General features: G+C 44.0%; 1 protein-coding gene across 4 annotated transcripts in view; it reads left to right on the top strand.

The window, feature by feature from the left end:
• Positions 1–23,411, top strand: part of SLC8A3 (solute carrier family 8 member A3) — a 214,254-nt gene that overhangs the window by 54,360 nt on the left and 136,483 nt on the right. For all 4 annotated transcript variants that reach the window (XM_050953470.1, XM_050953467.1, XM_050953468.1 and 1 more), the window contains exon 2: positions 7,653–9,475. In XM_050953470.1, the coding sequence (XP_050809427.1) occupies positions 7,710–9,475 (1,766 nt within the window). In that variant the 5' untranslated portion in view covers positions 7,653–7,709. The remainder of the gene's footprint in view (positions 1–7,652; positions 9,476–23,411) is intronic.

Here is a 23,411-nt window from a genome sequence, read left to right as displayed (position 1 = left end):
CCTTGGAGATTTTTTTCAAATGTTTTGGCATTTCATCTTTTAGCATGGATTCATCTCCCCATACAGCGATCAGATCCAGTACCTCCCGTTCAGTCCAAGCTGGAGCTGTTTTGTGATTCTGGGACTCCATGGTCACCTCTGCAGATGAGCTCTGCATGATCACCTGTGCTGATCAGCTTGCCACTCTGGCCAAAAAGGAAGTGAAATTTTCCTGACTACCTGGCCAGTGCATCTGAGTTAAGAGTGCTGTCCAGATTAGTCACAGTGGAGCACTCTGGCATAGCTCCTGGAGGCCAATACTGTCGAATTGTGTCTACACTACCCCAAATTCGACCCAGGAGGGTCAATTTCAGCTCGAATCCCCTCATCAGGGAGAAGTACAGAAATCGATTTTAAGAGCCCTTTAAGTCAACAAAAATGGCTTTGTTGTGTGGACGGTGCAGGGTTAAATCGATCTAATGCTGCTAAATTTGACCTAAACTCGTATTGTAGAGCAGGACTTAGACTGAAGTCCTCTGTCCACAGAACAGAAACACCACCAGTGCAAGCTTCCTCTCACTGTCCTCCTGACATGCCCTAACACTGACCCACAGAAATCATCTCTCTAGGAGAAAGCAGGAGTTCAGATTTCACAAACCATTCAGTCCTTGAGCTTTCTGTTAAGAGTACCACATGTGGCAAAGTACCTTCTTCTCTTCAGCAGGCTCAGTCCTTTTTAGCCTCAGAGACACAGGCTTGGGCGAGGCAAATCCTTATAGGTAGCACAGGGTCTGTCTATTCCTTTCCTCAGTCAGTCCCTTGTGCTTGTTTTCCTTTTCTTCTGGGGAGGGAGTGCAGCCTTCCTTCCTGGAAGGGTTTGGTGTCTTGCTGCACCTAGTCTACTGGCAGCTTCCTTACTTCTCTCTCCTCCTCTCCCTCTCCCCCTCCCCCACCTTCCACACAAGGGAGGGTTTAAAAAGGTCTCAAGCAGTTGGAGCCAGCTGAACCTAATTAGTTCCCTGGCAACCCCTTTTCCAGTTGAACCTTATTTTCCCGTGGTTCTCTCTCCTCAGTGGATAGGGAGAGGCCTTTTAACCCCCTCGGACTAATTACTCCCCACCCCTTGTAGCTGTTTGTCCTGGGTTTACCACACACACAATGGGCCAATTGTGGTTTTGTGCAGTAGGAACTGGTCTGAGACAAACACTCCATGTCACCTGGGCAGCTGTCAGATGGCACCAACTTTTGGTTACTTTCAAACAAGATGGAATGTAAACTAGCCATGATAAAAGATTTTAATAGTCCGCAGGGGCGGCTCCAGGCACCTGCGCACCAAGCATGTGCCTGAGGCAGCAAGCTGCGGGGCTGTGTGTGTGTGCGTGTGTGTGTGTGTGTGTGCGCACGCCGTTGGTTGCTGTGAGGGTGGCAGTCAGGTCTGCCGGTCCCGCGACTTCGACGGCAATTCAGCGGCGGGTACGCCGAAGGCACGGGACCGGCGGACCTCCCACAGGCATGTCACCGAATCCGCATTACCAGCGGACCTCCCGCAGGCGTGCCGCCGAAGGCTGCCTGACTGCTGTGCTTGGGGCGGCAAAATACATAGAGCTGCCTTGATAGTCCATTATCAGTTCCCCAAGCCACCCAGTTCTTCAGAGATCATATTCTTTACAAATGCTCGCCTCTGTTACTTGTCACCCTCTTGATGATTTAAAATTCAATTTTAAATCATTTGGACTCACCATTTATGCAGATTGTTACTCTTTATATCGCTTGAACAGTGATTTCAATGGAGTTATATTGATTTATTCCTGCTGACGATTTGGCCCAATGAGTGTTTGTGCATTCCTGCATAATTTAGAAATGGCAGAAACTGACTCACTGAAATTTCCCAAGTGGCTAGCTCTGATTTAGGCTTATGTTCCAGGGCACTTAGCAAAACAAAGGCCAGTTTCTGATACCCTTACTCATAGCAAGTAGTATCGTATTCTCCAATTAGTCCTATTGAAATCAGTAGGGTTACTCAAGGAGTAATTACTCGGTGTGATTGAGAGGATCAGAATCTGGTCTTAAATAAACACTCTTAAATAATGGAACTGTAATTTTTTGGATTTCCATATGTCTGGTACAAAAGTTTAGAGTTACAGTATTATCTGAGATAATGGAATTGAGAAATACAGATAATCATTATGAGATACTGTAGAGCGGATGTGGTTTTGCACTTCTGTTTCACCATGGAGTTCAAAACAGTAGCTGTGTCAATTTTTTTTACTATGTCAGGATGATGCTACATAGTGAAATCATAGAGTAGTGTTTACTCTTTTTTCTTTTACTTAAACAGCAAAAAGCCAAGGAAAATAAATACTAGGGAGTATTTATGTTACTGTAACAGTGATGAACTGGGAAAGTGTCTGTATTATTTCTTATTAATGTTGTGCATGGCTTGGTTTCCCAGTTCAGTTGTGCATGGCTGAATGCACAGAGTTAAATCAAAGGAGGCTGTAAAGGGGCTCTTAGGGGACCCAGCAGGAAAGGTAAAACAATGACAAGGATCAGAGAGCCTTTCAAGTACCCAGCTTCAAGAGAGTGAATATAGCAATGGCTGGGTCATCAACTGGGGAAGGCAGGGGAGAACATTACCTAGTTAGATCCATCCAAACTAGTGTGTTTTACTTTTCCCAAACTTAGGATCAAGAGAGACCCTGGCTCTGCTCAAGTTCACGTGCTAAAAATAGCAGTGTGGCTGCAGCAACATGGCTGGTGGCTCAGGATAACTACCCAAGTACAAACTTGCCCAAGCCTTTGGATCCCATACACAGACGGCTATTCTGAGCTGTGTTGTGATAATTGGGCCTATACATTTACCCTTATTGTGAACTCAATGTAAAAAGTGAATGAAAGTTCATGAAATGTTATAGGTTATTGTGACAACAAATGTTGATAGGGGAAACGTGCAAAAAGGAAGTCAGATTGAATTAGTCCAAATAAAGGCCCACTGACGTAACTCAGGGACTGCGTGAAAATCATGCCTGGTAAACAAGAGAAGTGTGGGACTGGAAATCAATGAAGGTGTGTTGGAAATTAGCCCTAATTGGTGGACAAAACAATGAGGGGATGGGTTATTCCACCCATCGCTCCCTTTTGGGATCCTCGAAAAGAAACTTTAGGGGGAAAAACTAGCTACCATAATGTTGGCTGACTAAAAGATGAGAGAGGGAAGGAGTGAGTTTCACCATCATGCTGCCACCCCCACGATCTCCTGGGATCCTAGAATCCAGCGTGACCTCCCTGTGCCTTTTTTGTCCTAATCCTGAGAGACATCCTGCCAGATCGGGCCAGAGAGATTGGGACCCAAATGACACTGGCTTCAGCTAAATCCCGAATACCACCTGGGCTTTGAGACTGTCTCTTCCCCCTTTCCTCCCTTATTTCCTATTTCTTCTCTTGCCTAGCTCTCTTCTTTTTCCTTCTGTAGTGTCTGGATTAGTCAGCCAAGACTGCATATTTTGCAAAACTGCTATAAGCTTGTGACAAGAAAGGCAGCTAAATGCACTCTGGGCCAGTGGGAGCCGCGATTGGCCGGACCTGCGGACAGGGCAGGTAAACACACTGGCCCGGCCTGCCAGGGGCTTTCCCTACAGAAGCGACAACTCCTGTTTGAGAAACCCTGCCATATACCAAATCCCAAACCTTGTTTAAAACTGTTTTAATATTGGATAGTTCCAGGGTTTTGTTAAGAACACCTTTGACTCTTTGGGTGCATCTATTCCATCTGTCTTAATACAACAGCTCCCACTCATGCTGCCATGGCCACACAGCTATTTTTAGTGCATCTGCTTGAGCAAAGTTAGTGCATGTCTGTCTGCCCGGGCTGGGAAGCACGCTCCCAGCTACTGTGGAGAGGTGTCCTCAGAGACAGAGGGAGAATGCTGCAAGCAATGTAGTCTTCTCCCAACTCAGAGATGGGGAATAAGCCAGACTCACCTGAACTACTGATAGAGAGACAAAGTGTAGGTAAGGAAATGTGCCTGTAGGTCTCTTTAGTTTAAATTCACTTCTCTAAGCACAACATGCCTTATGGGCACAATAAATCCTGCTTGGTTTTGAAGAAGCTAAATCTGACTCATTGCAAATGTGTACTGACACAGGCTCCTAGAGAAACCCTGGCAAAGTCTAGCCCAGTTGGACCCTGTGAATTAGTCACAGTTGGTACCCAGAGGGCTGTAACTCAGAGACCCAGGCGGACAGTGGTTGGATCAGGAAATTCCACCCCATAAAGAAGTGGAGGCCTGGGCCTGCCATATGAAAGCGATGTACTTGGGGGACTGGTAGAGGGTCTCAGCCAAGGCAGTTTGGCCAGGAACTGTGAGAGTAATATATAAGGATTGCAGTTTACAAGTGAAGGTTTTCTTTGTAACAGAGTATTCTGTTCTATTTGTGACAATGTAATGTTATTTGTATTTGCTTTAATATACAACTGGCCAAATTCTGCTCTCAGAGAAGCACAGGCAACTCAGTGATTTCAATTTGAGTTGCCTAGATGTATCTGAGGGCAAAATTGGATCTTGCATAAGCAACTCAGGTGACTTATGGTTGCAGAGAGAATGTTAACTTTTGTATTTCCTGACTTATGAATGTTTAATATTTATGTTAATGTTTTATTAATATAAGGTTTTAAAAATATAGTAAATGTATCGTGTTGCAAAGCACTTTTGCTCTGGTTCCCAGAGGGCTACGGAGAATGCTGTATTGTGGTTTGAAGACTGTTTAACTTAAAACTGTTATGTTATTGAAAGTGTATTAAGATCTCATCTTGCAGTCCCCATGCAGACAAAATTCCTTTGGATCTCACTGGGGAATTTTGTCTTTTTCAGGATGGCAGGACTGGGTCACTTGTTACACTGTCTTTGAAAATGATTTTGACTTCTGCTTAATGTGAACAGGGCTCATTGCAACAGTTAGTGAAAAAAGGGCAGAAATATGTTGCCGAGCTTGTGTTTTTATTCTGGAACCAGAGGCTAGGTTTGGACATCCAAAAGTGTAAATAGAAGCTACCAACAAAAGAGGTTGCTTTAGAAATCTTATTCAGTTAGTTTGAGGAAGAATCAGTATATTGATCCATTATTAAATATTTTTTTAAAATATTGGTTGGCAAAGTCTCAGAATGGTGTTAATTACAGAAGAAGGTCAGACCACAGAGGGGGAATCTGGGGGTAGCAGTGATTGATTCGAGGGAAGGAAGTGTCATTGCTAATACAGTGTATGTATGATACTCTGACTTACTTAGGCACCTAAGTCACTTTAGAAAATGCAGTGTAGTTGTAGCTGTGTTGGTCTCAGCATATTAAAGAGACGAGGTGGGTAAGGTGATATATTTTATTGGATCAACTTCTGTTGGTGAGAGAGGGCTTGTCTCTCTCACCATCAGAAGTTGGACCGGTAAAAGGTATTACTTCACCCACCTTGTGACTTCTTCTGAAAATGGGATGAGGGATGAACTGCAATAGAAGCCATTAGAGCTACATAAGGTAGATAAATAGAACCATAGGGGGGTATGGCTGGAATGGACCTTGAAAGGGCATCTAGTCCAGCTTCCTGGGCTGAGGTAGGACCAAGTAAATCTGACCATTCCTAGCAGATACTGACACTTCCTATCTCATTAGACAGGGTCCCATTGAGACATCTTGACAAAGCAGCATGGGGAGCGGGCATGGTTACTGCCTGTACTGTGCCTGTTCAATGGATACTTTCATCTCTGAGTCTATCAATCAGGCACCATATACCAGCCACATGTTAAAAAGAGAAACAAAGATAAGGCTTTAGAGAGAGCAAGTTGGGGAGAATCTGTCACTTTTGTATTAATCTGGGTAGCATCAAAGAGGTGTTTATTTCTTTCCATCTTTTTTCCATACTAAGGGGGTGTGATATGGATTTGTGGTTCTGTGCATAATCAGTTCTCTGCTCTCCGCTGAGCTTTGTCAAGGATGTCTTTGTTCATTTGCAGTCTTTGTTCATTCTTTCCTTCCTATTTTGCTTGTCGCTCTAGATTCTTATCTAGATGTTAAAAACATTTTTGTAGATTCAGAGAGATTGTGCCTGCTTTTGGAAAGAAGTGAGTGACACAACAAGATGATGGTGATAAAATAGCCATTTGCAATGCATTTGTTCACTCCAGTAACATTAAAGTGCTGCCTGGAATAGACACAGTGTTCTCTAGCCGCTCGAGGAACTTGTGGTTGGGTTTTAATGCCTTTAAAAATCTGCCCTTGAGTGACTTGGGAATACAAGTCCCATTGAAAATCAGTGGAGATTGAAAGTCCAATGGACATGTGTTTCTAAGACTCTTAGGTGCTTTTGAAAATCCTACTGTTAAGATTGAGATTCCATGTGAAACTGTGTTCAGATTCACAGGGCCCGTAGTAGATAAACTAACCATGTTACCCAAATGCCTCAGAAAGCATACTGTGACTGAAAGAGAACAGCCTGTTTTATGGCAGTGTGTACTGTTTAAACCGAGTTGTTAACAAATAGAAAGTCTACTAGCATATAATGCAATGAGTAGCAAAATACTGTAGGTGGGCCTGGTATGTGATGTACCTAATTCTTGCGCCTGGTTATGTTTCCTGGTTAGTTTAGGGAGGAGGCAATTTTTACTTTATACAGAACTTTAAAATAGATACACACACACCTATCGATCAATCGATTGATTGGAATGTCACTGTGTACTTGAATTTTGCTGCTGTATATGGGTTCATTAGTGTAGCTCTTTCCGGCTCTGGTATTATCAAGCCTTTCAGCAGAGCATTACCAAGTTCTTGTTTTTTGTTTTGTTTTTCTAAATTTTGGTGTGAATTTAGTGGTACTGAAGAGTGGCACACTGATGGCCCTGGAGAGTGGAGTCATCTATGCACAGCTTAGGTACATCATGGCAGTAGTAGTAGTAGTGACAATTGTGTACCACAGTCCCCTGACAACGTCTACCCCCTGACTTAGAGGCACCTCTTCTCGCGGAAGAGAGAATGTTCATCTCAGTGGCCCACTCAGGGGCTGTCTACTGAAATTCTCAACAAGATTGCTAATTGTGGTAGGAGTTTGGTCATGCGAACACCTCACCTAGTTTGCTGGCCTCAGTCCCGCTTACTGATTTCATATATAGGCTACTCAACAGCATTAAATAGTGCGAATTGTGTCCCCACTAATCCCCTGAGCCACTTCATCCCATTTAAGTAAGGGGGGGGAAGGAGACCTGAAGTAGGTAACTTCTTTGTTCCTTGCACCACCCTGATCCAACTCCAGTTTATTTTATTATAAGTTCATCTGACATGGACCTCCATTGAGCTATTGGGAGACTTGTAACTGGGTATTTGGTCCCTAAATTAAACAAATTGTTGGTCAAGAATTGGGTTAAAATAAATAATTTCCCTCTCGGTTACTTGCTTATCAGTTCTTCTGTCTGTTCAGCATCTGACCTTCAAAGATAGCATTGCTCTTTGTGATTTTACATTTGAAGAGTCTCTACTACTGGTGAATACCTTTTTTCTAAGTGTTGGAGAGACAACCCACGTATTTCTACTACAACTCCTCAGCAGTGAGGTATTAAAGTGCGTATATGAGAACATCACATCTTGTTTGCCTCTGTCTCATGCTTCCCCCCATTTCTGTTTTGTTCCTTTCAGATACTTGGCGTTTTCAGAAGACTGTTGCATCTACACAGTGGAAGTCAAATTTTGTGTATGGCGTGGTTAAGGTTGCAGCCTCTCACCTCAGCCTTCCTCCACTTTCTGCTGGTTACCTTTGTGCTGTTTTTGCATGGTTTGCAGGTGGACGCTGGCATAACGGGAGAGTCTCTAAGTACAGCACAAAACAGCTCGTGCTCAGGATCTTCCGATTGCAAAGAGGGTGTTATCTTGCCAATATGGTATCCAGAAAACCCATCCCTCGGAGACAAAATTGCCAGGGTTATTGTTTATTTTGTGGCACTTATCTACATGTTCCTTGGAGTCTCCATCATTGCAGATCGTTTCATGGCATCGATTGAGGTCATTACATCACAAGAAAAAGAGATTACAGTGAAGAAACCAAATGGGGAGACCACCACGACTACCATTCGGGTTTGGAATGAAACTGTTTCCAACCTGACCCTGATGGCTCTAGGTTCTTCTGCTCCTGAGATTCTTCTGTCATTGATAGAGGTATGTGGCCATGGATTCATAGCCGGAGACCTGGGGCCCTCTACCATTGTTGGCAGTGCGGCTTTCAACATGTTTATCATCATAGCTATCTGTGTTTATGTGATCCCAGATGGGGAAACCAGAAAGATAAAACACCTGAGGGTGTTCTTTGTCACATCTGCATGGAGCATCTTTGCTTATATCTGGTTGTACATGATCCTTGCCGTCTTCTCTCCAGGCGTGGTGCAGGTCTGGGAAGGCTTGCTCACTCTGTTCTTCTTCCCTCTTTGTGTCGTCCTGGCTTGGGTGGCAGATAGAAGGCTGCTTTTCTATAAGTACATGCACAAAAAGTATCGTACTGACAAGAACAGAGGCATTATCATTGAAACAGAAGGTGAACACCCTAAGGGAATAGAAATGGATGGCAAGATGATGAACTCCCACTTTCTGGATGGAAATTTAGTAACTATGGATGGGAAAGAGGTGGATGAATCTCGCAAAGAAATGATCCGGATCCTCAAGGATCTGAAGCAAAAGCACCCAGAAAAGGACTTGGATCAGCTGGTAGAAATGGCCAACTACTATGCTTTATCTCACCAGCAAAAGAGCAGAGCCTTTTACCGCATCCAAGCTACCAGAATGATGACTGGAGCTGGCAACATTCTGAAAAAGCATGCGGCTGAACAAGCCAAGAAAAGCACCAGCTTGCATGAGGTGCAGGCAGATGAACCTGAGGAATTCATCTCCAAAGTTTATTTTGATCCTTGCTCCTACCAATGTCTTGAGAACTGTGGCGCTGTCCTCCTGACGGTGGTGCGGAAAGGGGGCGACATGTCCAAGACCCTCTATGTGGACTACAAAACGGAAGATGGCTCTGCCAATGCTGGTGCTGACTACGAGTTCACAGAGGGAACTGTGGTCTTGAAGTCAGGGGAGACCCAGAAGGAGTTCTCTGTGGGGATCATCGATGATGACATCTTTGAGGAAGACGAGCATTTCTTCGTGCGGCTTAGTAACCTCCGTGTGGTTGAGACTGAGGAACCTGCTGAGCTCAACAATTTACCATACCCAAAGGCCATACTGACTTCTCCTTGCGTGGCCACAGTGACTATCTTGGATGATGACCATGCAGGCATCTTCACATTTGAGTGTGATGTGATGCATGTCAGTGAGAGCATTGGTGTGATGGAAGTCAAAGTCCTTAGGACATCAGGTGCTCGAGGTACAGTCATAGTCCCATTTAGGACAGTAGAAGGGACAGCAAAAGGAGGTGGAGAGGATTTTGAAGATGCTTATGGGGAGCTGGAGTTCAAGAATGATGAAACGGTGTAAGTACCCCTTAATTTCTTTTACCTGTACTAGTTAATGTGGTTAACTCCAAGTTTGCCTCCATCACAGGTGAATGCAGACAACAGATAATGAGCTACTTTCTCCAGCTCTCCTTCAATTTCCATACTTACCTCTTCCAGGCAAGAACCCTACAGCAGGATCTAAGAGGGTAAAACCTCTTGTCCCTTTCCTCCGAGGAATTACAAAATGGGGCTTAGAAATCTCATCAGTTAGAAGACCTATAGTCCTCAGAATCATTGACTCAAACCAGTGAATTGAACTTGGAGATGGTACTTAGACATTTTCACAGTCCTTTAATTTTGAGAGTAGCAGGTATGATCATGAGTAGAAGACAAAAGGCATGTTGAGGCCCAGTCTTTCAGACCTTAGTTAAATTAATAGTCCCATTTACTCACTGCCAACATAAATGGCCAGATTTTCAATGGTTGCTAAATAGGGTGGGATTTTCAGAAAGGCTCAGCACTGGCCAAACTCTGCTCCTGTTGACTTCAGGGGGAGCAGAGAGAGAGAGATCGAGAGCAGCTGCGAGCACTTTTGAAAATCCCACCCGGAAGAGCTAAGGGAACATTGAGAACAATGAGAACTGTTGGGAGCTCTGAGCTCTTTTGAAAATCAGGTTCTAGGTGATGTGAGTAATAGCTTCAGGATCAGGCCCTTGGTCACTAAACTGAACCTCTCTTATATAGATATTTCTTCCCTTAATCCCCTCTCCCATCTTTTTTTTTCTTCCCTCAGCAGACAGCAAATTAAGATTTGAATTTCCCCATCCAATAGAAGTGTTAGTTATGAGAAAAGACAGAGGGGAGAGGAAAAAAATCCTCTACATAGGTTTTTAATTGACTCTTGACTATGCTAATTTGGGATATTAAAAGACCTTCTGTAGATTTGGTTTTCAATCAAATCAGTCGCCTCCAGGTAAATATAAGCCACTTAGCTAACAAGGGCTCTTCCCCTCTCTCGAACTACAGATGTACATGGTCTGCCTGTGCTGCTTGTACAACCAGGTGTTTCGTGTGGTAGTTGAATCCACAGGATTGGCAGATAAGCACACCCTGTTGCTGGCTCGTTTAATAAGCAATAATTCCAGTCTGTGTGCCCCTGCAGCCTCTGCCTAGAGCTGCTTGAGCTAGGCAATACTCTACCCCCAGGCCTTTCTTTCCATGGATCTTAGCATAGACATTAGGGAGTGGGCTAAATTTTTGGCTTTTGAGTAGCCTTCTGTGTGATCATCTCTGAGTAAGCTGTTCTTTCCTTTGAGTTTATTTACTAGTGGTTTTCCCCTTAAAAATACTGCAGTATTCTACAGTAATGATCCAAAACGCTGCAACTCAGTGCTTCCCTGCGGCTCCATGACCTAGTGTTTTCATACAAAACAAGACACAAGCACTCCTCCAGCCTAGGGAGGGAAAGGATTGATGGCCTCTAATGGTGTGAACCAGCCCTGTTAATTCAGCTCTTTCATTATGAACAAACATAACTGATGCGAGAGTAGTGAGTAATAAAGACCAGAGACATAACAATGTCTAACTGCTTTAACTACCTTCCATTAACATTAGTGGAGGATGAGGAAAAATTGCTTAGTAGAGGGAGGTGGTTTATGGACATGATGCTAACATTCCCTAATGCTGAGTGGTTAGGTGTCTCTTGTTAAAACCTAATCATTTGAGAAATCAAAAAAAGAATTGTGCTGACTTGCAACTGGCAGCAGAGAAAGGAAATTACTGTACCAAGCTGTCATATATAATACACATGTAGATGCTGGTACACTGAACTACAGAGTAGGGATGCCTGAATTCTGACATCTTCCCATAGTCTGCACCTACCTGTCATGTTTTTTTTTTTAATTCAATTGTTGTCCACAACCCTAGTATTTGATTGCACATGCATGTTCTCCCTTGATAGATGAACAGAAGTTGCTGGTTGGCTGAGATCACTAACAGTAAAAGTAGGCTTGGAAGGATTAGATTTGTGGTAGTAAATGTCAATTTCTTGACACATGATGTTGACGATTTGTGTTTCAATGGTTAACAAGCTTTAACTTTTTTTTTAAATCTCAACATCTATTGTCATTAAATAGTCTGATTGTCCCCCCTCTGCATAATTTCCTGCAACTGTGGAAAATTTATATTGATAACAATAGAAAAAATACTTAAAAATAAGCCTCAACATGAGATGTCAAAATTATGAAAATAGACACATTGAACTGTGCCAAGCCTGAATAAAAGATTGAAGGTGATCAGCTTTGTCCTCAACTTGCTGCTCCAGGGAGAAGGCGGCCATGGGTCACAATGCCAAATTCTGTTAGTACAACTGGTCTGCAGGCTGCACTTTCTGGACAAAGTAGACCAAGGTCTCATCTACTCAGTTAAAATCTGTTGTGCTGGGGGACCCACCTACAACATAGTTTAATTCTAATTATGTGGGGCACAATGATGTTTTAAATGGGTTCTCCAATATGGTAGATGTTACTGGGGTAGTTGGAGCCTAACAGGCTGGATTATTGACAGAACTAATTTAAACACTGTAATATTCCCAACAGCCCCTCCTCTATTACTGACGCTTTTTTAATTTACAAAGTAGGGGAGCATTTTAAGGTCCTGGTCATGCTACTACTAAACTGCTTTAAGCTAAACCATGTTCAGCAGAACCATGTTTGAGCCTGTTCTCCAAGATGGAGTCAAATGCACTAGCACATAGTAAGTGCTGCCAGTTACAACTCTTCTCTCTGACACAGTCAAATCACAGTTCCATTTTTGGAATGTAGGTAGAACACACTCAAACAACACTAGGTTCCCATCTGTGCTTTAAAATGGAATTGTGTTGCGGGACAAATATATTGTAACTGAGCCACTTTACCCTTCAGAACTGATATTAGCTAGTCACGGGTGAACCTCAAAACATCTGATGTTTGAGTTTGAACAAACATCTGTAATTCCAGATGTTTGTTCAGACATTAGACAAATTCTGACCTGCTGTAAGCCACTGAAATCAAAGGAGCTGCACTTGCATACACCATGGCTGCATTTAGCCCTGAGGGAAGACTTGGTACTGAGATTCCTGTTTCCCACTGGCCAGGAAGTGCAGTGAGCACAGCTTTTTGCTGCCATTCTGCAAGCATTTGGCTCAGAGACTCAGCTGGAAATAGCAAGTGCAGAAACATGAATGGTTGTGTCTTTCCTAAAGGGAAAAAATAATTTTGGGCAGATGTTTGGGGTAGAAAGCAGCCAACGTGGAGAATTCAGATCCACGTTTGACCTTTTGTAAAGATCAGCATTGCTCAGATCCCAGGTTTTTGTATGGGCTCATCTCTAGTTTAGGGAGTTGTGTGATTATTTTATCTGAAACGCTTCACTCATCCTAAATGTTAAAGTGCGGTGGAGGTGGGGTGATGTGTTTTATCACCACAAAGTTGTATGAAAACACTGGGTCAATAAATTATTTCCCTTCACACACTATGGATTCACTACCTGATTCCTCACCTTCTCTCGTCACCCCTTCATTCTCTTTGCAGTACCTTTGTTAAAGGGGTCTTTTGCTCATAGGTGGGAAGAGCGAAAACACACACATGCCTCATTTCTGCAAACACTTAGAGTATATGTACACTGCAATAAAACACCCATGGCTGGCGCATGTCAGCTGACTCAGGCTCACAGGGCTTGGACTGTGGGGCTGTTAAATTGCAGGCTCGAGCCGAGGCTCTGGGACCCCATGAGGGGAGAGGGTCCCAGAATCCGGGCTCTAGCCCCAAAATCTACACTGCAATATTATAGCCCCACAGCTTGAATCTCGCGAGCCTGAGTCAGCTGACACAGGCCAGACAAGGGTGTTTTATTGCAGTGTAGACATATCTGTAAGCATGTGCTTAACTTGACTATCATGAGTAGTTCCATTGGGACCACGCAAGGTAGCCAAGTTAAGCATGTGGGTAAGTGTTTGTGGAAGTGGGGTTAAAGAGATTTCCAGGCCCTCTGACTAAGTAGATTGATGTAACTTACAAGCAAAGGAGCTGGAGGAGGGTGAGAGCTTCAATTTAGGCCCTCTTCTGGCTCTTGGTGGGTTAGTTCCTGTTTTAGACTCCATTATATGTTGGCAGAGTGGATGTAAGCAGTTCTAAGGGAGTTTAACTGCATGTAAAAGTGTCTACATTAATGTGAGGGGCTCCAAATTCCACATCACCTCTGTATTGAATAACACTATTTTCTACAAAATTCTTAAAGCCAATGGCTGGAGATGATTCCCCAAATGTTTTCCCTTGTCCCACTTTTTTTGAGGGAATTTCACTTCAATTTAAAAAGATAAAATAAACCATCTCTGCTTTAAAAAAAAAAAAAGTGGATGTCCCCAGGGAATGAGGGATTAAAAATAGCTGAGCTGATGCATAAAATAAAGTGTGAGAGGGAGATGGATCCTGCCACAGGGTCTTGCTTATTGCTTCTGTGATTCTCTCAAGGCTGATATGGTCAAAGTTTCCTTGCCTGTATATTGGGTGGGAGCGGGGAGCAAGCTGACTTCTCTTGAGGTGTGAAACCTCAATAATGCTGTTGTTGTTATCCAGTCCTTTTCGTGTGTGTGTGTGTGTGTGTGTGTGTGTGTGTGTGTGTGTGTGCGCGCACTTAAAACTCTGTACTTTACTATCTAATGAGAAAAGTGAATACTCACGCAAGCTTCAGACTCCTGGTGTTTTAACATTTTAAAAAATAAAATGATACATTTGTTACTTCCAAATGCGAACTTCGAACACAGACACTTCTGAGGGTGTCTTGCCATTTTACATTTTAAACAGCTGAAATGAGAACGGTCATCTCTAATCTAGTGATACTCAGACTGAGGCACGTGAGCCGCAAGTGGCTCTTTAATGTCTCCCTTGCAGCTCTTTGCAGCACGTGGTATTAAAACACTGTGTGAGTTAATGATTAACCAATTGTAATGGATAAAAGAATAATACTTGGTCAGTTCATTTTGCTGTGAGAATAATATAATATAGTAGATGAAACAATGAATTCACACTACTCTGGCTCTTGGGCAATGTTGATCACTAATTTGGCTCACTGAGGTCTGAGTGTCACTGCTCTAATCTGTTAAAAGGATACTGTCAACTATATAAGGCCCAAAACTTAGGTTTTATAAAAGGTTTTAAAAAACAAACAAAAGCCCTAAGAATCAGTGGTAAAGAACAATGGTGTTTTTTAAAATATTTTCGCTTTGCATAATAGTGTTAATTAGTAACGCAGGGAAGGAATCTGTATAATGCAATTCCAGGATCGTCACTCTGAAGCCTAGGATGTCAGAGTCAGTGTGGAGCAAAGGAAACAGCTGGAAGCATGGCTGAGAGCTTTTTGTTCAGCAGATCACTAGGTGTAATCATCACTGGGATTTGTAGTCTGTTGCTATCCAACTCTTAAGTTCTCAGCATTTTGAATTTATGACTTACACCCTGTGCGATGTGCAGGAAGGCAGGTATCTGTGCCATGCCAAGAGTCCTAGACAATTATGATATTAGAGGCAGTTCAGCCAATCACTACCCTTCTTTTACGGCTAATATTTATGCAACAGTTTCCTTTGTTGTGAGAGGGAGACTGCATGGATAGTGGATTACTTGGTCTAATTGCCACCTGCACAAATAAACACAAATCTCCCAGACCTTCTCTCAGACACACATCTCCCAACACAACCCCACTGACACAAATCAACACAACCACCCACATGATAATACAGCCAGCACACACAATAATCCCAAACACAGCACACACCTTTCATTTACCACCAGCGCAAATTCATACAACTCTCTCAGCACTGCACAAATCCACACAACCAGGACACGCAACACCCCCAAGCATCACTCGGGCATTTGGCTTTTTTTATAAATATGGCTACGAATTACACCCATGTGACAGCACAGGCTTTCAGTTACTAGTAATACCTTAATTTATAATTATATTGACTGTGTTCTCAGTGGTGGCAGATGAAAGAGCAAGAAGCAATGATCTCAAGTTGCAGTGGGGGAGGTCTACGTTGGATATTAGGAAAAACTATTTCACTGAGAGGGAGGAGAAGCACTGGAATGGGTTACCTAGGGAGGTGGTGGAATCTCCATCCGTAGAGGTTTTTATGGCCCAGCTTGACAAAGCTTGGCTGGGATGATTTAGTTGGGGTTGGTCCTGCTTTGAGCAGGGGGTTGGACTAGATGACTTCCTGAGGTCTCCTCCAACCCTAATGTTCTATGATTCTAGAGTAATAGATCTGTTTGAGCTTGTCCTCATCACTGGTATGAGAGATGTTTTTGGGATCCACAGTGGTGCATGGTTGGAGATTCATTTTTGTTGGGGACAGGGAGGATTATGTCTCCCCCACCCAGTAGCGTAGCTTTTTGCCACAATTCCAAAGTTTTGTAAGCAATGTTTTATGAATCAGAAAGGGTATTAGGTATCAGTAGAAGCTGTAATGTTAAACTGGTAGCAAATGGCTTGCTAACCCTCTTGGCAAAACAAGCAGCACTGAGATTTTGGATGAAATGTGTGTAGTAACATGTGGCCACTTCTATGGATGGCTTTTATGCAAAGCTTGCAATAAAGGCATAAGTAGCGAAGAGCCTGAAAGGATCTACTTCCTCCTGTTCCTCCATTAATGAAAACATTTCTAGAGACAAACTTATTAAGACTGAGCTCTCGGAAATGTTTATTGCCTGTGGCCTAAACAACACTTCCTTCAATATTTTTGGAGATATGTATTTTTGAAGCACTGAATAAGTGTAGTTACTAAGGAGCAGGGGCTATTTGTAAGATACATGTGACCCATCTCATCCACTTCTCCGCAGAGATTTTTGAGTATGAGTTGCACTGCCACCCAGCTTCTGTGCGTGCGACTGTGGCTGCCCTGTTGAACCACTACACGTGTGGTATGTAAGCTCTGTGGTGCGGGGACTGTGTTCTCGTGGTGTGTGCATCCAGCACTATGTGGCTGGGTAGCACTAAGTGCTGCCACAATACAAATAATAAATTCCCCTTTATTTGGGCTTTGAAAATCATCTCCTTGCCAGCTAAAGCAATTACACAGAATACGGGGGAAAGTTCAGAAGATGGGGCCCAGGGTGGGTGGTGGAAGGAAGTGACCAGCTATTAGCTGTTTGGAAAAGACCATTGTGAAGCTTGATGTAGCCACTTGTGCGTCTTTTCTAGACTTCACTGTTGCAGGAAACAGTGCCTTTTTCAGTTTGACAACCCAGATGAGAATGTTTGATGATCTGGAGATTCAGCAGTTGTCTAGTTGGGAGGCTCTTCCTATGCTGGCTCTTCCTCTTCCATAACTCAAGACCATGATGAGCCAGTTGAGACTTGATGGGCGTCTTCCTGCCCGTTAGATCATTGGTTGTGGGTAGTGGTCATTACCTCCAGTTTTACAACAGTCATTGCAGTTTGGGGTTTTATGCTCCCCATTTTAATTTTAATCACGTGAATTGGAGGTGTGACATGCTCAATATTAATTCAGAGACCTATGTTGGCTAATTGTCAGGTGGGGCAATCTCAAACTAATTGCATAGATTTTTTTCAAGACCCGAAGGAACCATTATGATCTTATCTGAACTGTGCATACCAGGCCGTAGAATCTCCCTCCATAATTCCTGGAGTGGGTTTAATTTGTGGCTGAAGTAGAGCCTCTTTTTCAAATAAAGGTGGAGATATCTGTTAGTGACTCCAAGTGATGGAGAATTTACCATCTCTCTTGGTTAATTTGTTCAAGGGTTAGTTGCTCTCCCTGTTAGAACTCGTACTTCTCCTTTGCACAGCTCTCTCGTTATCTATTATGTACTTCTAGTTTATCCCTTAGGATGACAATATTTCCCAAAGGAAAAATGGGACACAGGATTGGGCTAATCCAAGGCCCCCTCCTTCATGTGGGGCTGGCCGAGCTGCTCTCCCAAACCGCCCTCCTCGCTCAGGGATGCCCCGAGCCACTCTCCTGACCTGCCCCCCCCCCGGGGCTGGCCGAACTGCTCTCCCAAGCCCCCTACCCCATGCAGGGCTGGGGCTGGTGTCGCTGCTTGTCTGAGTCCTGCCTGCCCCCCCCCCCGCTCCCCCGCATGGGGTGGGCATTGCTACATGCCCCCCAGAACATTACTCTGCACCCTATTTTTTTTAGCAAAGGTGGGCATTTGTTCCATTTGCTCTTGCCAACTTGATCAGTTGGCAAGAACAAACAGGACAAATGCCCACTTTTTCCAAAATAAAGTCGGGATGGCCAGGATAGGGCTTAAAAAGGGACTGTCCCAGCCAAAATGGGATGTATGGTCACCCTATTATCCCTCCAATCTCTTCCTCTTACCCTCCCCCATCAGCATGCAAGCTCAGTCCTGCCTTCTCACCCTTCTCCTCTAGTAAAAGAGAGGTGACATCTGATTGGTGCTGATCCCTGGTGCTGTCTCTGACCCTGATTAAGAAGCAGTAGTACCAGCTCTGCTCTCTGGCTCCACCCCCTGGACACTGTGCTCCCACATAATTCTCTTAAAGAAGAGGTTGCCAAGTTTGATCATTTCTGAAAGAGGAAGACGCCAGCACATCTGCTCCCTAGCTTTAGTAAGCCCACTTGCCTGTCCAAATTCCTGCTCACTCCATGCAATACATTTTTTCCCAAGCCTGGATTTAGTGATCTGTGTTGGTGATCTCCCAGCGTATCACTAGTGTGAAAGATGTTATGCCCAGTTCTCACTCTGAAATTCCCTCATGTAGTACTGTTAAGACTGCTCATTCCTACCTTAACTCAAGCTGTGTACATTTATTACATTCCACTGAGATTTCTGGTGAGGATTAGGATGAGATATTGGTGGGGGGTGTCCGAGGAGTGTATAAAATCAGCCAGCAGAAATGTGAGATGGAGACCATCATGTGAACAAGAGAAGCACTGAGCTGACCTTTATCCTCTCATAGTTTTGGTGACAGGCATTGAGTAGAGATACATGCCACCTGTCCATGAGGACAAATGACATCCTGTCTGGGGCTATGATTTGTTGCCCATCAAAAGCATTTGGCTGTATTATGTGACTGCAGCAAACAAGGGGGCGTTTCAAACCCCAGTTTGTCAGTCTTTAGTCAATTTCAAATTAGGGAGGCATAAATGTGGGCCTGATCCTGAGAGAGGTAAACTCTCTCGACTAGCAGTGAAGTCAGTGGGAGTACAAAGTGTGCAGCACCCTGCAGGATCAGGCCTTAGATGGGGAACAGATGAGAATGTTTCACAGGGGCATGTGGATTCATAATTCTAGAGAGAGCAGTGGGAACTTGCCCATGCCAAGAACTGCAGCCCCAAAGTGGATTAATAAAGTTAATCCCAATTCAGGTCAAAAACTAATTTACTGTGGGTTGGGTTCAGTTCAATTCAATCTGATTACCTGAAGTGTCTTAATGAAATGTGAGTGCTAGTGATATAATCCGACCCTGTGAGTTTTGAAAAGTTGGCAGACATGCGCTTTGCACACATGCCTTCAAAGGCTTATTTACAGACTCTGTCCTTTTGTTCTCCCTGCACACACTTCTACGAGGAGGAAGGGAATGTGCTCCTAGATTTGTATTATTTGGTAGTGCCTGTCACTGTCTAGGGCACCTGCACCTGTATTCCCCTCTAGGGTCCAGCAAGGGCACTCACTCACCCTCAGGCTTCCAGCTTCCCAAGCGTGGCCTTTCTTGGCTGGAGACCCACGTCTCTCTCCCTTCTGGCTGGGATATCTCCAGGCTGCACAGTCCCCTCATTTCACTGTGTTGTTCTCAGCAAGAGACTCTCCTTAAACAGGCTGGCTTATGTTCCCTTCAGAGACTAATAACAGAGTAATCACCCACTATTATAAGGTACCACACAATACTTCCTATGCAAGCCCATCATAAGGTAAAAGCACTACAGAGAAAACATATGAAAACCAATAAAACAACCTACACGCATTCTAATAAGCTTACCTAAAAATCACTCCAACCCTAACATGGGCTGTGGCTGGAGCAGTCCTTTAGAACCCCACGAAAGGGATTTCTTTGTGGTTTCAAGTTCATCAAAGCTTCGGCTCAGACCAAGCACACTCATGACATGCTTAGTCTACCCTTTATGCAGTTCAGGGGTCTTTGAGCTGACGTTTTCAGAGCAGGTAATGAGCAGACAATGGTTTTCTCTTCCCAGAGTGTAGCTTCTAAAGGATGGACCTAAAGTGGGTCATTTACATTCCCCTCACCCCTCAGGTATTTCCTAGGAAATCCACTTTATGCGCATTGTTCCAAAAAGTCCTTTGAAGTGTTTCCAATCTTTCTGAATTGCATTAATCCTGTCTTCTGGCTCAAGAAGTTCCATACAAATCCATAACAGAACATAAACATTTGCATTTTTCAGACAGTAGACCCCAAAGGTATTAAACCTAATTCATGAACGTTAAACTTTATTGAATTAACTTAATCTTAATTTCATAACGTTTGTCCAGGATATTGCAAGGTATTTTCAGTCTGTCCCAGTGTCAGGAACTGGCTAGCTTGGGTGATTTGTAATAAGACCTGACATTCAAATTTGATTCTGGATTTCTTGAGATAGCTGTGGATCCCTGGGGAAAGAAACATGGAGTTGAAAGAATTTGATTTGCACAGAGAATCCCCAATAACCCACCTCCTCAACCCATATGATCTGGAGAGACTCTGTGACTCTCCCTAGATAGAAGGAAGGTGAAGAGATGCCAGGAAGATACCATTGTACCAGAAAGAATTCATTATTATATAGCACTGATAATTGGCATAGCCTCAGAACATACAGAAACACATGGCCAATGGCAGGACTGTAGAGAAAGAGAAACACAATGGGCCAAATTCATCCTTTGTTGAGCTCCAGCGAAGTCAACGGTTTTACACCTAGGAAGAACCTGGGCCAGTGATTTATAGGTGTCTAAGAGATGGATCCTGACTCATGTGACCATTCTGAACCCTCCCCCATGGTCTGACTTCTTGGATCTCAGAGCTTATTGCCTGTTTTTTGCAACTGAGGCTCAAATGCAGTCAGACCTGGCTGGCTGTTCTGGATTCTAGACCCCATGGCTGGGTCTGGCTGGAACATGAATTGGAGTTTGGCACTAGGATTTCCTGTTTCCTGCCTTGGTTCATAGGCTTGTTCTCCCTAGACTAAGGGTATGGCGACACTTGAAACTTCAAAGCGCTGCCGCGGCAGCGCTTTGAAGTGCGAGTGTGGTCGCAGCACCAGCGCTGGGAGAGAGCTCTCTCAGCGCTGCACGTACTCCACATCCTGATGGAGTTTAGCTTGCGGCGCTGGGAGCCGCGCTCCCAGTGCTGCGGCACTGTTTACACTGGCGCTTTGCAGCTCTGTATCTTCCAGCACTCAGGGGGGTGTTTTTTTCACACCCCTGAGCGAGAAAGTTGCAGCGCTGTAAAGCGCCAGTGTAGCCAAGGCCCAAGTACCCATTCCTCTTTCCCTCTTGCCAGTTACCGGCTATCTGTACCTACCCCGTCTTGATCTCCTCCATCTCAAGTCATATTGCAGATACTTCACCCTTGCTACATTTTCTCTTTCGTTTGTCTAGTCTTGCATTCAGCTGCCTTGGTCTAGCTGTGTTCCCTGTGTTCCTCGGCCACCTGCTTTGCTTCTGTGCCCAGCTGTTTCCCCGGGAGGCGGGGGGAAGAAGCGAGTAAAGAGAGCAAAATTAAGTCATCCTCTCTCAGGACCGAAAACCTCTGACCACTCACTCCCACAGCTTGTCCCTGCAATCACAAATAATTTCACACTATCCACTCAAGTTGTGACCAAAGTGTTGGCAATAATTTTAACTTCTATAGCTCCTTATGAATGTTAGTGAGTTTAGGATGGGCCATTCCTGGTTACTGAGGGAGCCTGGAGCCTATGCAAGTAAAGGCTGAGGATCCAGCCTCCTGATATCTACCTTACATTGAGTATTTTCTCAATCCAATGAGTGTTAGACATGCAGGAGGAAGCAGCTTTTATCCCCTCTCTCTTTTCCCCTCCCGTCTCCAAGTGCAGTGTCCAAGACAGAAGCTTGCTGTGCTTTCACTTGGGATCCTTTCCAACGAGCCCCTCCCTGGACACTTTATTCAGAGATTTATTTTCTTTGTGCATGTGTGTAAATGTATGTTATGGAAACCAGTCACTGTAGAGCTTATCTTTTTGCCTCTACCTTTTTGCTTTCAATGAGAGAAACAAAAACATTCTCATGCCCATACAAATCATAAAAATGCCTTGCCTTGTATTTGTATTCCCTTTTACCGTATGATAAATATGCAAATATTTAACTTGGAGATTCTGCTAAATTAGTCTGTGCTTTATATGCCTTCCCTCCTGAATTAGAGGATTAGGGTCAATCTGCAAGTCTTTCTCCTCTGCCTCATCTAATTGCTCATGTTGCTCTGACGCTCCCATCTCCTCCTCCGGTAGTCAAGACACACCTGGAGAGCAGTGGCAGAATGCAGTGTACCAGGAATAATTTACTGACCTTACAAGGCCAGTTTTGTACTGAGTAGTTTTCCAAGACTTCAAAATGCATTTTTAAGATGCCCCGTGTCTTTTGGGGCATTAACTTAGAGAGCCTTATGGACTCATATTTTTTCTCCATTGGAGTGTGGGGTGTAGAGCATGAGTCATCTTGCAATTTTTCAAGGATAATGTGCTGTCAGCTGAAAATGGAGTGGATAAAGTTGGGGATGTACTCTTTCCAAACCTACAGACTAACAGAGGATGAAATATCCTGTAAGATATAACTGCTTACCCATGAGCAAACCTCCCTGAATTTGATCAGCTTCGGATTGTTGGGTCAGTGAACAGTGTCTGAATATGTAACAGAGTGGGGTATGTTAGGATCCTAGCTACCTCTGACATTATGGGTGCAGCACCATTGAAGTCAATGCAGTTGTGTGTGTTTGTCTCAGAGGTGACTTTGTACAGGTGCTACATGTGTAAGGAGTTCTGCATCTCATTTCATTCCATGCATATGAGAATTATAAGGCGTCATGTGGCCTGATGGAATGGTGTTAGAAGGGGAAGAGGATGCAGTCAGTGGATCTCAGAACTGAGGGAGGTTTTACTAGGTCATGAGACTTCATGATATGCAGCTGGTGCTGTCTTTCCCCTAAGGAAACTAATACATAGGCTAAGAACCTGCGTATCCCATCTTTTGTGTGGCGCACAGCAGCAGGAAAAGGCATAACAGGTGCAACATTTGCCCCAGTTGACAGCAAGTTGTGCACAACAGTAACGGCTCATGCAAGGAAGAGAACAGAGATTGCTACTTAAATGAACCCCTGGAAGTGCACAATGCCCCAAAGGGGCCAAATAGTGGGGGAAGAGGTGGGGCCATTGTCCTCCCCCTGCCCTGTCGTCTAGGCAAGCTTGGAGAGCTGATTTCCCAGGACCAACAGTGTAAATTGCTTGGAATAACTTATAGATAAGAGAGAGCAAATGGACTCAAAATCTAGTACAAAGAGAGATGACAAAATTTAGGAGTCTAAATACGCATTTAGGAATATAACTTTGGGTAGCCAGGTTTGAACATTCAGGTCCCAGAACATACATTTATATTCAGTTAATCTGCCACAGGATCATTCCCACCACCTCTGGGCCATGACATGGCAACTGTTTAGTAATGTACAGCAGCACTCCATGGTTTTTCAGGATAGGAAGTGCCGGCCAATACCATATCCAGTTGAAGCCACAGGGGAAATATCAGGTAGATGGAATGTAATTACCTAAACTGGAATTTGGCCAAGAGACTGGAATTGATGTCTTGATGTCTTTACCATGGGTGGTTAGGACCTCTGTTCTACAGCTAGCTGAAAGAAGGCCCCTGCAGCAACACTGTTTAACTTCCTGACACCATGCTGGGGAGTCAGATCAGTATTGACTCAGAGAGGAGAGAACCCAGCTCTCCTTTGCCCA

Source organism: Gopherus flavomarginatus, chromosome 5 (genome assembly GCF_025201925.1).
Source record: "Gopherus flavomarginatus isolate rGopFla2 chromosome 5, rGopFla2.mat.asm, whole genome shotgun sequence".
Taxonomy (NCBI): Eukaryota; Metazoa; Chordata; order Testudines; family Testudinidae; genus Gopherus; species Gopherus flavomarginatus.
This window is presented reverse-complemented; position numbering and strand designations above follow the sequence as displayed.